The sequence below is a fragment of the Tachyglossus aculeatus genome, chromosome 24 (genome assembly GCF_015852505.1).
Source record: "Tachyglossus aculeatus isolate mTacAcu1 chromosome 24, mTacAcu1.pri, whole genome shotgun sequence".
NCBI lineage: Eukaryota > Metazoa > Chordata > Mammalia > Monotremata > Tachyglossidae > Tachyglossus > Tachyglossus aculeatus.
Genome location: NC_052089.1, coordinates 24,551,538 through 24,567,826, shown reverse-complemented (window position 1 = coordinate 24,567,826; position 16,289 = coordinate 24,551,538). Strand labels below are relative to the sequence as shown.

Below are 16,289 nucleotides of genomic sequence, written 5' to 3'. Positions count from 1 at the left end.
GGCTCGGTGCTGGAATAGCCCACTGTTGGGTAGGGACCGTCTCTGTATGTTGCCAACTTGGACTTCCCAAGTGCTTAGTACAGTGCTCTGCACACAGTAAGCGCTCAATAAATACGATTGATTGATTTATTAGGTTATTGGAGTAGACCCAGTCATCCCTAGTGTCCCACACATCGCTCAAGCCTTTCCCCATTCACAGACCAACCTTCCATTTCAAATCTGCTCGATTTATCCCCCGGCTGACCGGGTGACAAAAACGTGACTTCTGTAATCATCTCATTGTTTTCATACCTGCAGGAGAGTTCGCTCCGGCAGTGGCCTTTCCGTTATGAGCTCAGGGTCTGTAGATCAGAGGTTACCAGAGGAACCAGTGTTAGAAGAAGAGCAGCAGCAGCTGGAAAAGAAATTACCAGGTAAGCGGCACATGATTTGAAAAGTCTTCAGTATTTCCATGATCCTGTATTCTACATTACCTTGTATTTTCTGAGAAACTGTATTTTGAGTGCGGGGAGAAGCCACAAACTGAATATGTGAATTTTTTTTCTGTGCTGACAGAGTAGACCAGAAAAGGGCCTGTTTCTCACGCTGTAGGGGCCAGGGAGAACAGGAGAGATTAAGGTTGGGCATGAACGTAATCTAGAAATACAGCCGTATCATTTTGCTGTGAATTGTATCTTTTAGCGTCCCTCTCTTCACGTAGGTCGCTCAGTAGAATTCACTGAGCATTTACTGGGTTGTAGGTGACTGAAATATCACAAAAAGAATGAATCCAATAAATGCTAGGATTTGGAAATAAATGGGTATTTGTAACTAACGTTGCGTAATTACGTGGCCTCGCGTTTATGAAAAATGAAGCCGAGCTATGCATCATTGGTATTTATTGAGCGCTCGTTGTGGACTGAGCACTGTAGAAGTGGGTATGCACAATACCTGCCCATGAGGAGCCTATAGCCTAGGGGGAAATGCAGTTCAGAATACATCTGCAACTTCTTCGATTGGTGGCTATTCTTCTAACCAGTTTTAAAAAATGCTAATATTGCTGAATCCTTACTGACGAAATGGCAGTAGATATTAAAATAAGGGACACTTCCTTTGCAGATCTTCCTTTTGCTCACTTGGTCAGAGATGGGAAGCTCCCTCTGAGCATTTGGCCTGATCAGATACCTAAAACATTGTGTTGCCTGTTCAAATTTCATTGCATTCCCTGAGAGTAGAGTCAGTAGCGGTTGGGGAGAATGTGATTTTTTTTTTATCGATTTACTCCATTAATATTTGCATACCATCTGTGGGTTATGTGTACTTTCTGTGGGAACAAATCGCAGCGTGGCTCAGTGGAAAGAGCCCGGGCTTTGGAGTCAGAGGTCATGGGTTCAAACCCCGGCTCCGGTGACCTATTTAGTAGTTCACAGAGTTACGCATTTCTACTTTTTAAATACAAGCAAGACAGACTGAATTTTCAACCTCCCCGTTCCGTTGCTCTCAAGTGACATTTGAAGATAAAAAACGGGAGAACTTCGAGCGGGGAAACCTGGAGCTGGAAAAGCGGAGACAGGCCCTCCTGGAACAGCAGCGGAAAGAGCAGGAGCGCTTGGCGCAGCTGGAGAGGGCCGAGCAGGAAAGGAAAGAACGAGAGCGCCAGGAGCAGGAGCGGAAACGCCAGCTGGAGCTGGAAAAGCAACTGGAAAAGCAGCGCGAACTGGAGCGCCAGAGGGAAGAGGAGAGGAGGAAAGAAATCGAAAGACGGGAGGTAAATAACTAGAAGGAGGCTGTCCCATGTGGAGCTCACGGTCTCAATCTCCATTTTACAGACGAGGTGACTGAGGCCCAGAGAATAGGATAATAATAAGGGTATTTGTTAAACGCTTTCTATGTGCCAAGCACTGTTCTAAGGGCTGCGGTAGAGACAAGGTACTCAGGTTGTCCCCCGTGGGGCTCACAGTCTTAATCCACCACTTCGTCGGCTGTGTGACTTCGGGCAAATCACTTCAATTCTCTGGACCCCAGTTACCTCTCATCTGTACAGTGGGGATTAAGACCGTGAGCCCTACGTGGGACAGCCATTGTCATCATCATCATCATCAATCGTATTTATTGAGCGCTTACTGTGTGCAGAGCACTGGACTAAGCGCTTGGGAAGTCCAAGTTGGCAACATATAGAGACAGTCCCTACCCAACAGCGGGCTCACAGTCTGAAAGGGGGAGACAGAGAACGAAACCAAACATACTAACAAAATAAAATAAATAGAATAGATATGTACAAGTAAGATAAATAAATAAATAAATAACAGATGAGAGGTAACTGGGGTCCAGAGAAGTGAAGTGACTTGCCCAAAGTCACACAGCTGGCAATCAATCAATCAGTCGTATTTATTGAGCGCTTCCTGTGTGCAGAGCACTGTACTAAGCGCTTGGGAAGTCCAAGTTGGCAACATGTTGAGACAGTCCCTACCCAACAGTGGGCTCACAGTCTAGAAGGGGGAGACAGAGAACAAAACAAAACATATTAACAAAGTAAAATAAATAGAATAGATATGTACAAGTAGAATAAATAAATAGAGTAATAAATGCGAACAAACATATATACATCTATACAGGTGCTGTGGGGAAGGGAAGGAGGTAAGGCGGAGGGAGAGGAGGGGGAGAGGAAGGAGGGGGCTCAGTCTGGAAAGGCCTCCAACAAGCGGCGGAGCCGGGATTAGACCCCAAGACCTCTGCTCCCAAGCCCGGGCTCTTTCCACTTAAGCCAAGATGCTTCCGTCACACTGCTTTTCCCACACTCCTTGAGCCGGGGGCACGAAGAGAAAAACTGAAATGTGTCAGAGTGTTGTGGAACCCTCATCACCTCTGTGTGTGGTTTACTGAGTAAACATTGGTGTGGAGATAATCCTGTGAATTCTCAAGGGATTCAAATATCAGTCTGAGGGACGATGAGATTCAGACACAACAAGCGTCCAGTAAGTATGATTGAATGAATTCAGTCAATGTGCAGAACGCTGTACTGAACACTTGGGAGAGTACAATATAACAGAGTTCGTAGACGTGTCCCCTGCCCATGGGGAACTCAGAGTTTAGGAGGGGGAATACCGCCATTAATGTGAGTCATATTAGAATGAGTCTTCTAGACTGTGAGCCCGCTGTTGGGTGGGGACCGTCTCTATATGTTGTCAACTTGTATCAATCAATCAATCGTATTTATTGAGCGCTTACTGTGTGCAGAGCACTGTACTAATTGCTTGGGAAGGACAAGTTGGCAACATATAGAGACAGTCCCTACCCAACAATGGGCTCACAGTCTAAAAGGGGGAGACAGAGAACAAAACCAAACATACTAACAAAATAAAATAAATAGAATAGATATGTACAAGTCAAATAAATAAATAAATAGAGTAATAAATATATACAAACACATATACATATATACAGGTGCTGTGGGGAAGGGAAGGAGGTAAGATGGGGGGATGGAGAGGGGGACGAGGGGGAGAGGAAGGAAGGGGCTCAGTCTGGGAAGGCCTGGAGAGCTTAGTACAGTGCTCTGCACACATTAAGCGCTCAATAAATACAATTGAATGAATGAATGAGTAAATTATGGATAGGTACATAAGGAAGCAGCAGGGCTTGGGAGCCAGAGGTCACGGGTTCTAATCCCGGCTCCGCCACTTGTCAGCTGTGTGGCTTTGGGCAAGTCACTTCTCTAGGCCTCAGTTACCTCATCTGGAAAATGGGGATGAAGACTGTGAGCCCCATGTGGGACAACCTGATCATCTTGTATCCCCCACAGCCCTTAGAACAGTGCTTTGCACATAGTAAGCACTTAACAAATGCCATCATTATTATTATTATTGTTATTAATATAAGGGCTGTGGGGGCGATCACCTCTGTGAAAATATTTCCATCTGAGTTAAAAAGTCTTGTCCAGCTGCGAGAAGGGAATCAGTGCAGTGCAATGGCTTCATGGGTAACCAGTCTATTTTTCACACAACAGGCTGCAAAAAGAGAACTTGAAAGGCAACGCCAGCTAGAGTGGGAACGAAATCGACGGCAAGAGCTCCTGAATCAGAGAAACAAAGAACAAGAAGATATAGTTGTCCTGAAGGCAAAGAAAAAGACTTTAGAATTTGAGTTGGAAGCTCTAGTAAGTAAAAAAAGAAAGTCTCTGTTGTCCCGAACGTTACAGATTAGTAAAATAATTCTTATATCCAAATTGAACACAACTCGGTTATTTTAGAGAGGACAGAAACCATAGCGAGAAAGGACCTATCTCCATCTTTCCTTGGTCGTATCATCCCATCACTCGTACTCTGCATGCGTATGTCTGATTATTCCATTTATTTGTTCATTTTTTATTTCCTTTCATTTTCATCAGTTACAGGTATTATTTATTCCTGCCCCTGTTTTCTACTTTTACAGTGTGCTCCCAAGCAGGAGTATTGTGCTCCTGATAAATATTGATGATGAGAAAATCGGGGTACATTCCAAAATTTTGAGTTTCCACATTAAAGTTTATGACAGCGTGGCTTTTAGAAATTTCAAGGGCTTTGCTCACCTCTCATAGTAACTCCAGTGTCTTGCTCTTTCATTTGAAGAACGACAAAAAGCATCAACTGGAAGGAAAACTTCAGGATATCAGGTGTAGATTATCCACGCAAAGGCAAGAGATCGAAAGCACCAACAAATCTAGAGAGCTGAGAATTGCGGAAATCACCCATTTGCAGCAGCAATTGCAGGTGAGAATTGTGACCTTTTCTGAGCTTTAAAACGCCGTTGCCTTCCCCATGGTCTGGGCTCTCTGATCACTAAATGTTTTCAATCTATCGCACAGATTCATGGCATCAGTCCAGCCTTTCCGGCATTCTCTGCTGTCAATCCATCCTCTACCAAGGTGTTAGAAGCACTGCGGGGTATCTGGGGACAATAATAATAATAATAATGATGGCATTTGTTAAGCACTTACTATGTGCGAAGCACTGTTCTAAGCGCTGGGGGGGATACAAGGTGATCAGGTTGTCCCACGTGGGGCTCACCGTCTTAATCCCCCTTTTCCAGATGAGGTATCGGAGGCACAGAGAAATTAAGTGACTTGTCCAAGGTCACACAGGTGATAAGTGGCAGAGCCGGGATTAGAACCCATGACCTCTGGCTCCCAAGCCCGGGCTGTTCCCACTGAGCCACGCTGCTTCTCAGTGAGGCACAGAACTGCAAATTGAGGCCATTCTGTGGCTGTGGGTCTCAGAGGGGACCCTTCCACTCCCTGCCCATGTTCCAGCCCCAGTCCTCCCTCCCGCTCCTGCCCCACCACTCGTGGTTTGGCACAGTAGTGTCAAAAACCTCAATAGGTAGGATTTGCTGACTTCACACGCTTCTGGGTTAAGGGAAATTCTCATTCAATCAATCAATCAATCGTATTTATTGAGCGCTTACTGTGTGCAGAGCACTGTACTAAGCGCTTGGGAAATCCAAGTTGGCAACATATAGAGACAGTCCCTACCCAATAGTGGGCTCACAGTCTAGAAGGGGGAGACGGAGAACAAAACAAAACATATTAATAAAATAAATAGAATAGATATGTACAAGTAAAATAAATAGAGTAATGAATAAGTACAAACATATATACATATATACAGGTGCTGTGGGGAAGGGAAGGAGATAAGGTGGAATGGAGAGGGGGAGGAGGGGGAGAGGAAGAAGGGGGCTGAGTGTGGGAAGGCCTCCTGGAGGAGGTGAGCTCTCAGTAGGGCCTTGAAGGGAGGAGGAGAGCGAGCTTGGCGGATGGGCAGAGGGAGGGCATTCCAGGCCCGGGGGATGACGTGGGCCGGGGGTCGATGGCGGGACAGGCGAGAGCGAGGTACGGTGAGGAGATTAGCGGCAGAGGAGCAGAGGGTGCGGGCTGGGCTGTAGAAGGAGAGAAGGGAGGTGAGGTAGGAGGGGATGAGGTGATGGACAGCCTTGAAGCCGAGAGTGAGGAGTTTTTGCCTGATGTGTAGGTTGTAGCAGTGTTTATACAGTTGAACGCCCCGTTGTCTCAAAATCATCATTATTTAATTCACTATTTTCTTAGCATTCTTACGCACTTATTCATTTAAGTGTCCGAGAGAGCTCGAGAGCTCCATTCCTGCGCTTTCTGGTCACAGCTTTGTGGGTACTTCGTCTGTCTCGCAAACAGCCTCTTACGACCGAGGCGTTTCTAGTTTCTCATAGGACTCACTTGGGACTATATTCATTCATTCATTCATTCATTCATTCATTCAGTAGTATTTATTGAGTGCTTACTGTGTGCAGAGCACCGTACCAAGTGGTATATTATAGTGAACAAGAGAATTGTTACCCCTTTTAGTTTAGCAGAACTAAATGCATTCAAGCTTTCATTCAGTCAATCGTATTTATTGAGCGCTTACTGTGTGCAGAGCACTGTACTAAGCGCTTGGGAAGTACAAGTTGGCAACATATAGAGACAGTCCCTACCCAACAGTGGGCTCACAGTCTAAAAGCTTTCATACTTAAGTGGACAGTTGCAGTGCTAGACACCCCAACCCCCCAACAGATCAACAACATTGGCCAAAGAAGAAACTCTAGGAATTTTAGCTTCTGAGAATAATAATAGTGATGGCATTTATTAAGCGCTTACTATGTGCAAAGCACTGTCCTAAGCACTGGGGAGCTTACAAGGTGATCAGATTGTCCCATGGTGGGCTCACAGTCTTAATCCCCACTTTACAGATGAGGTCACTGAGGCCCAGAGAAGTTAAGCGACTTGCCCGAAGTCACACAGCTGACAGTTGGCGGAGCCGGGATTTGAACCCATGGCCTCTGACTCCAAAGTCCGGGCTCTTTCCACTGAGCCACGCTGCTTCTCTGTGTTCACTGATCACAAACAGTTCCAGTTGTCAGGGAGCCGCAGTCGAACGAAGCAACTGGTTTTGAATGACTGTATACGTGAAATGGATTTACCCTTTCTATTAAATGGTCCCTTATTAAATGAGTAAAATGGAGATTGTGCGTTGAAATAGAGCCTCTCGGTTTCTCTGCCTTGAAATAATAATAATAATAATGGTATTTATTAAGCGCTTACTATGTGCAAAGCACTGTTCTAAGCGCTGAGCACTGTTCTAAGTTGAAATGAACTCAAATGGCCTTAAGATGATTTCACCTCATAGTGTGTGAGTATCTCCAAGGGCAACTCTGTTATGTTTCTGTACCTCTGCTAAATTATTCAAGGTTTAATATTCAGTCAGTCAATCAAAGGCATTTATTGAATGCTTGCTGGGTACAGATGACCGTATTAAGTGCTGAGGAGCATACGATACCACAGAGTTAATAGACACAGTCCCCACAGGTAAGGAATTTATAGACTACAAAGGGAGGCTGACATTAATATAAATAAACTATATGATTCTTTTGGAGCCGGGAGAAGCAGTGTGGCCTCGTGGATAGAGCGTGGGCCTGAGTTCTAATCGTGCCTCTGCAACCTGTCTGCTGTTCGACACTAGGCAAGTCACTTCACTTCTCTGTGCCTCCGTCATCTCATCTCTAAAATGAGAGAAGCGACAAGCAGCGTGGCTCAGCGGAAAGAGCCCGGGCTTTGGAGTCAGAGGTAGTGGGTTTGAATCCTGGCTCCGCCACGTGTCTGCTGTGTGACCTTGGGCAAGTCACTTAACTTCTCTGTGCCTCAGTTCCCTCATCTGTAAAATGGGGATTAAGACTGTGCGCCCCCCGTGGGACAGCCCGATCACCTTGTAACCTCCCCAGCACTTAGAACAGTGCCTTGCACATAGTAAGCACTTAATAAATGCCATTATTATTGTTATTATTATTATTATTATTCTCTGAGCCTCAGTTACCTCATCTGTAAAATGGGGATTAAGACTGTGAGCCCCACGTGGGACAACCTGATCACTTTCAACCAGGCTCACAACCTGATCACTTTGTATCCCCCCAGTGCTTAGAACAGTGCTTTGCACATAGTAAGTGCTTAACAAATGCCATCATTATTATTATTATTATTAAAATGGAGATTAAGATTTTGAGCCCTATGTGGGACATGAACTGTATCCAAACTGATTAACTTTTATCTGCCCCCGTGCTTAGAACGGTGCCTGATACATAGTAAGCTCTTAACAAATACCGTAAAAAAAAGATATGTACATAAGTGCTGTGGGACTGAGTTTGGAGTGAATATCAAATGCTTAAATAACAATAGTAATAATAATTTTGGTATTTGTTAAGCGCTTCCTATGTGCCCAGCACTGTTCTAAGCGCTGGGGGAGATACAAAGTAATCAGGTTGTCCCACGTGGGGCTCACAGTCTTCATCCCCATTTTATAGATGAGGTAACTGAGGCCCAGAGAAGTTAAGTAACTTGCCCAAGGTCACACAGCTGACAAGTGGCAGAGGTGGGATAAGAACCCACGACCTCTGACTCCCAAGCCCGGGCTCTTTCCACTAAGCCTCGCTGCTTCTCTGTGTTACCAATCCAAATACGTAGGCGACACAGAGTTAAAGGGAGTAGGGGGAAAAGAGGACTTAATCTGAGAAGGCCTCCTGGAGGTGATGTGGCACAATATTTAATATTGTTAAATATATGAGATTAAACTGCTTATCAGTAGCTTTCGTATCCACTGGTCACCAGAATTATGTTATTCAAAGTATACGTATTGCAGAGCCAAGTCTATTTTTCTTGGAAAAATGTCACGTTTTTCTTGGATTGTTTTCTCAAGATCAGTAGCCCGGAGGATTTAGGGCTAGGTGCCATTTCAACCAGGCCAGCTGAACTTTTCTGACGAATGATACATTATAACTTCCCCGTTCAGAGATGAGATTGCTTACTAAGGTCTGGCCTTGAACCTCGAATGGAGTTCAGAGGAAGAGATAACAATCTGTTCTGCTCAGCTAAAGAAATAAAAACAGATTTAGGCACTCCAGACATACGTAGACTGTGCTTTGTTTCATGAAATGATGGAGTGTAACAGTATTTTAGGGATTATTAGGAAAAACCTTTTAAGACTGTACTGCGTACAGTGGTTTTTGGTTAGGAGGAGGAGGAAAACTTGCTCTCCTAATTAGCCGTTCTGCTATTAAATGGGACCCATATTTGCCACTCTATTTATAGTTTTAAAAGGCACTTTGGGGGTCATAAAATGATTCCGTTCCAAAGTGAATACTGCAAAGGCAGGGATCATTTTCACCAGCTCGAGTATTGTACTCTGCCAAGCCCTTAGTACAGTTCTCTGCTCGCAATATACGCTCAAAGACGCTCAACCATTGATTGATTCATTTAAGAAAGATTGAGTTTGTCTCGAATGAGTGTGCTATTTAAATTGGCGTACAAAAGACTTCATACATTCAGCGTTTGAATTGCGTTGACCGATTCCGCTTTTATTTCTGCCATCACTTCCTGCAGCTCTTTGAGTTCATTTTGGGGTCAAATATGGACCGCCTTTAAGTCATCAGAAACAAACACAGCATGGGGGGAGTTACAGCTGTCTCATCCATATTCCAATATAACGCAACTGGCTCTTTGGAGTTAACTTTCTGGCAAAAAGCAGGACCCCCTTCGATCGGAAATGAATACAGCTTCTGCTGCTAGGGCTAACCCCAAAAAGGAACTGGGTAATTTTATCTGTTGGAGTAAATGAGGTCAGGAGGAAAGATAACTGTGGTAATAACAGTGGTGTTCGTTGAGCGCTTACTACGTGCCGTGCACTGTACTAAGTGCTGGGGTGGATACAAGGAATTCGGGTTGGACACCGTGTGTTCCTTGAAATTTGCTCCTGTCTGTTGTCATTTTACTTATTGCATTCTCTCTTCCCCAACCCCAGGAGTCTCAGCAGATGCTTGGAAGGTTGATACCCGAAAAGCAGTTACTCAATGATCAGCTAAAGCAAGTTCAGCAAAACAGTTTGCACAGTAGGTATTTTCTTTTTTGAAGTTTGCATTCTCTTGGGATTGTCTGTTTCTTTTCCCCCACCCCGCGTATTCTTTCCCAGCATTTATTTTGGTGCTCCGCACACAGTAAGCGCTTACTGAATACTATTGCTACTACTGTTACAACTGCTACTATTGAGAAGCAGCATGACTCAGTGGAAAGAGCACGGGCTTTGGAGTCAGAGGTCATGGGTTTGAATCCCGGCTCCACCACATGTCTGCTGTGTGACCTTGGGCAAGTCACTTAAGGGGCAAGTCCCCCTCTCCATCCCCCCGTCTTACCTCCTTCCCTTCCCCACAGCACCTGTATATATGTATATATGTTTGTACATATTTATTACTCTATTTATTTTACTTGTACATATCTATTCTATTTATTTTATTTTGTTAGTATGTTTGGTTTTGTTCTCTGTCTCCCCCCTTTTAGACTGTGATCCCACTGTTGGGTAGGGACTGTCTCTAGATGTTGCCAACTTGGACTTTCCAAGCGCTTAGTACAGTGCTCTGCACACAGTAAGTGCTCAATAAATACGATTGATTGATTGATTGATTGATTGGTTTAACATCTATGAGCCTCAGTTACCTCATCTGTAAAATGGGGATTAAGACTGTGAGCCCCATGTGAGACAACCTGATCACCTTGTATCCCCCCAGCGCTTAGAACAGTGCTTTGCACATAGTAAGCGCTTAAGAAATGCCATCATTATTATTATTATTATTATTACTAAAAGTAAAAGGCAGACATTTGCGCTGTTATTGATTGTCATAGTAAAGGCTGTTCCCATCATCACAATATGCTCTTTGAAACAGGAGATTCACTTCTCACCCTGAAGAGAGCTTTAGAAGCAAAAGAGGTAGCCCGTCAGCAGCTTCGAGACCAACTGGATGAAGTCGAGAAAGAAACCAGATCCAAGTTGCAGGAGATTGATATTTTCAACAATCAACTGAAGGTAACTGTTGGGTTTGTGTGTGTCCAGAATGTGTTCCTTTTTTAGTTCTCTCCCTGGCCCAGATGACTGGGTGGTATTTTAACCCCGGGCAGAAAAATGTATTAGTGTGATGATTTGTCCACATTTTAAAAGGCCAAAGTCTTTCTCCAAGAGGTCTGTAAATTCCAAACTGCATTCCTCTCCGTTTTTATTTGAAAAAGAGAGAGAGAGAGAGTGTGAAGGACAACAGGAGGATAAAGCCAAATTGGCAAGTGGGTTCGGATGTCTTGTACCAGTAATCCGAACCAAATTCTCTTTCTCTCATATACACACGCACGCTTGCTCCACTTGTTTCTCCCCTTGTCAAGTAGACTGACTCTACATCTGGAAAATCGGACTGCTCCAGGTCCATATCCTTTTTTTCCCCTCCCAAGAAGACCATTCAAATTTGTTAGCTTTTCTAGAAAAATCATTTTTCCGCCACCTCACCTTGTCCTGCTCATTCCTGGTGTAGATGTTTGTTCCGTTCCTTGGGATTTTCATCTTGTCCTTCTGTGTTATTGTTCCTTCTCAGTTGTGAAAATGGTGTAGTTTGGTGTATTAACCCAAGGAGAACCAGAGAAGCCACAAAAGCTAACGGAGGAGAAAAGTCTGTGTTCTGCATGGATTATCTAATGACCCTTTCTGAATATTGGCATTCTCTTAATTCTTTAACTGTTAACTGGCTTTGTATTACTGAGAATTTGAAAACACAATTTAGCTTTACAAAGAGAATGTAAATATTGAACTTGAATACCCTCAGCCCAACCTCCATTACTTTATTGTACTTCATTCATGGAGGTAATCAGGAAGACCATTTTTATTGCCAGCAATTTTTTTTTTTCCTGAGTGGACTGGTCACAAAACAACAAGCCTTCATTCTTTTATAAAGATAGGAATCGGTGCACTAGGATGCTGTTCGTTAATGCCCTTGGGATATCTTTTTCAAAAGTGAAAAAAATTAGAATGCAGATCTCAAGTTTGGATGCCCTTTATGTTTTGAATTTCTAGTCCAAACTCTTGTCCGATGATCTTAGTCGAAGGTCTTGGCTCAGTCCCCTGGGAACAGTAGGCCACAATGCAGGTCACACACTTCCTGAATTGGGAATTCTCCAGCAAGAAGATTGAAAGAGCAATATTAATAATAATAATAATAATAATGATGGTATTTATTAACTGCTTACTATGTGCCAAGCACTGTTCTAAGCGCCGGGGATACAAGGTAATCAGGTTGTCCCATGTGGGGCTCACGGTCTTAATCCCCATTTTACAGAGGAGGTAATGAAGGCACAGAGAAGTTAAGTGACTTGCCCAAAGTCACCCAGCTGACAAATGGCAGAGCCGGGATTAGAACCCGTGACCTCTGACTCCCAAGCCCGTGATCTTTCCACTGAGCCACACTGCTTCTCGATACTAGCCAGCTTTGCTCATTTCATAGCCGCTTGTGTACTTAGAAAGATGTAGAGACAAGCACACAGATGTCTCCATGTGTTTACAGTAGACAATATGCATGGGTTGAAGTGATTGCCTTTTTAACTGAAATTCCTGTACCTCTCTTGAAACACTGACAACACAGTACCACGTGATCTCACTAAGTCCTTTTATTGCTAAAGTTATTTTGCTACTATTTGTCTACGAGTTGAAGAGAAGATTTGCAGTGTGATCTTGAAATATGAATTGATAAGGCCAGGCCCCAGTCCAGCTCGCCCACTGATCTTGATACAGGTTTTTCTGGCCGCTTTGCTCAGGAAACTGGAAGGTCTGAGTTTGGGAAATGAGGCCGTAAGTAGAATTTCATAACCCATGCCCGGCTGGGGCCCAGGGTGAAATCGATGTGGGGCTTGAACTGTCCCAATGTTTTCAAAAGGTGACAAGCAGGCTCACAGACTTTTCCCTCAGGCTACACTCTGCCTTTTTTTTCTTTTGTTTCTTATAATAACTTTTAATTTGCGTGCTTTTGTTTTTCAGACTCTGTTTTCCTGATAAGGAACTAATCTGTTTCCTCTGTAGTAGCAAGCAATTCTTTCTCTCTTGACAGCCTCTGTGATTTATCAGAAAAAAAAAAATCAGTCACTTTAGGGAGCTTTCCATTTTTTCCATAGAAGACCAGTGCTTTCTCCACTAGGTCATGCTGCTTCTCGCTTTTCCCTTGCATTTGATTCCTCACCGTGATTTTTGAGAAGTGGAGAAGGAATTTAGGGGTGTGCCAGGGAAGAGAAGGGTCATTTTCAGAACGGTACATAAGGGTGATTTTTGTTGTCTCCCACAATCTGAGACTGTAGCCTGTTAAGGCACACATTATTTATTGATCTTGCATTTTATGCAGAGCTGTATATTGGGCAGTCTGGAACACCACCAAGGAAAAACAAGGTAAACCTCCTCAAGAAGTTAATGGAATTCAGTGTTTGGATTCATCCCTCCAGGGATTCTTTGATTTAATTCTTTTTTGAGAAAAATGGTCATCCTTTCCAAAATTTCATAGTCGCAATACATTTCTAGGCCACGCTGATTTTTTAAAAAGTGAAACAATATGTGGACATAGTGTAAGTATTTATTTGTGGTTCCCATCAGCCGTTTTTATTGATCACCAAAAGCACAAAACACAGTACTAAGTGCTTTGGGAGGTACAATAAAATAAGGAGACATATATGGTGCTTGCCCTCAGGGAGCTTACAGGGTAGTGATTCCACTATCCTGTTCCTCAATAGCCCAGGATTTTGAGACATTCAAGCTAGCATCCTCTGAATTCATAGATCCCAGTGCTTTTATCAGGGTCTTAAGGAAACTTAGACTCAACTGTTCTCTCTTTCCCTCATTCTTATTCCTTTCCCTTGTCCTTGTGTGAAACTGCAAAAGAACTAATTAGAAGATAGCAGTAATTTGCCCTTTTTGTTAGTTTGCCACCATATTCAGAAGGAAAAGGAGGGATCCTAATTGATACAATGAATAAAGCTTAATAGGGGGATGAGAGAAAAGTCATGCTGCTTTTCACTTTTCCCTTGTGTTTGATTCCTCACTCTGATTTTTGAGAAGTGTAGAAGGGATTTGGGGGTGTGCCTTTTGATATATAGTGCTTGTTTTGCTGCATCCAAATTCCTAATAATTTCTCTTATACTGTGGTCTCCCTGTTGTTTTGCCTACCTCGTAAATATAATATTTTTCCACATTGAAATGTATAGTAACCATGCCTCTTGAGATTTGGCACAAGTCTGAGTCCACGAATCTTTATTTCACGTCTGATGTCGCTTGTGTTTTAGATGATCCAAATGAATTGGCCATAATTTCTGCCTGCAATATGTGCTCCATGCAGAAGTTAAAATCCTCTGCTTAGATTATGCTTCCCACCTCCGGCATTGTAAATTTATGATTATTGAATGCTCAACTGGGTTTATCACTCTGCAGAGCAAGGAGAAACTTAAAAAGCTTCAGTCAGGCAGACGTATTTCTTAAACCCTTACTGTGTAAAGAGCACTCTACTAAGCATTTGAGGGAGGACAGTTCAACAGAGTTAGTAGACACATTTCTCTGCCCACCAAGAGCTTACGGTGTAGAGTCACTCCAAACATTGCTAGTATAAATGTAAAACAAATCCTCTTAAATTTGGGGGGATAGTCATTGAAGGAAAAATGCCTTTTTGGAGAATAAAACCTCCGCAACACCCAGACACTCTGAATGTATGTGTTTTCCCTCAGATATTACAAATAATACAGACTTTGAATTCGAGTATTGGCGGGTTTCAGATAGTGACGGCGACTTGAACTCACTGAGCAATGGCACTGCAGCTTGTTGGCTATTGATGGCAGTAGTTATTTTTAAGTGCCTCACTTGGCACGCTGATATTTAAAACCTGGAAACCTCAGCCCTTGAATTATGACACCTGCACCGCAGTATGAAGCCAGAGGCACCAAAGTCGTACGGAGAAGCTTCGCGGAGCGTGCCACATGTAACGGACCGGTTGCCGAAAGAGGCTAGGTGACGTCATGTTGTGTGTGAAAAATGTAGAGTCGCCGTCAGTCTCCGCCTAGTCGTGGTGTACCGGGCGACTCTGAGAGGGAATGACTGTTTTACATTTGAGAATGAAAAATTTACTTTGACTCCCACTCAGTGAACTTGTGATTTTGGAAACTTATCATTGTGCAGTCCAAGAAGAAAACGGTTTTGGTTTGTGTTTTTGAGTGTTTCTTCCTGGGCACCAAATAGGTGTCAGAAATTATGCATTTGGTTCTATCCCACTTGGTTGGGTTTCTTTATAGTGTATCCCTTTCTCTGGAAAAATACATATATATTATTACCATTTAACAAATCGGAGGTTTAATTATTAAATAATAATAATAATAATGATGGTATTTAAGTGCTTGCTATATGCCAAGCACTGTTCTAAGTGCTGGGGTAGATACAAGCTAATCAGGTTGTCCCACGTGGGGCTCACAGTCTTAATCCCCATTTTACAGATGAGGGAACTGGGGCCCAGAGAAGTGAAGTGACTTGCCCAGAGTCACACAGCAGACACATGGCAGAGCCAGGATTAGAACCCACGACCTCTGACTCCCAAGCCCGGGCTCTTTCCATTAAGCCACACTGCTTCTCACTTTAGTCATTAAATCAGTGACTTAAAGAAAAACTATCAAAAGAAAATAACAGAAACCTATTTTCCTCCCTGTTTATAACTTCCTACATGTGAAATGCTTATAGAATGCTGTGTGGTGAGTTTAGCATGGAATAATCACGGTAAACCGAGGGTGGGGGTGGGGAATGATATTTTGGTTCCTTAGAATTGGAGAACTATATCACGAGGATAAAAAAAAATCTGCCATTCAGCAAGTCCTCTCCAGGGATTCCCTGTTTAATGGGAAGGCATTGTCTAATAAGATATTATTTTAATATTCACTTCTAGGATTCTTCATAATCATTTTAATGCACATCCACAAGGATGACTCGAGTGCATACTGCTCAGTGAGAAATGAAATGTCTGTTGAGTTCATTCTCTCTGATAATTCAGGCACAGTTTATGAAGCCAATATTTTTAGATTCTATAGTGTAAGGATTTTTTTTTTTTGTTCCATTAAAGTGTGAGCCATCCCAATCCTTCATTGGATCTATTAGCGTATCCCCTAAGCTTTTTGCATTATCACAGCTAATATGAAAGGGATCGGAATGAATTTAGAAAGCTCATAGAGTGTGTTGTAAGTCTTTTACTCCTCAGTTTAGCCAAGTAGTTATATTCAGGATATAAACAACTGTAAGTAACCATCAGTTTTAGGGGCTTTCTGTGACCTATTTTACGGGGCTTTGGCAGAGAGACTTCACTTGCTAACTAACTTGAGCTCTTGTTGGTGTCTGTGATTATCCTATCCCTAATGATTAACAAACCCTTCAATACCTGGAGAAATGCCCTGGTGATAT

General features: G+C 43.2%; 1 protein-coding gene across 1 annotated transcript in view; it reads left to right on the top strand.

Annotated features, from left to right (window-relative positions):
- The window catches only part of ITSN1 (intersectin 1), a 179,014-nt gene that overhangs the window by 74,997 nt on the left and 87,728 nt on the right, over positions 1-16,289 (top strand). The window contains 6 exon segments of the mRNA XM_038766277.1: positions 298-413; positions 1,485-1,747; positions 3,983-4,132; positions 4,584-4,724; positions 9,813-9,900; positions 10,729-10,868. Coding sequence (XP_038622205.1) covers positions 298-413; positions 1,485-1,747; positions 3,983-4,132; positions 4,584-4,724; positions 9,813-9,900; positions 10,729-10,868 — 898 coding nt within the window.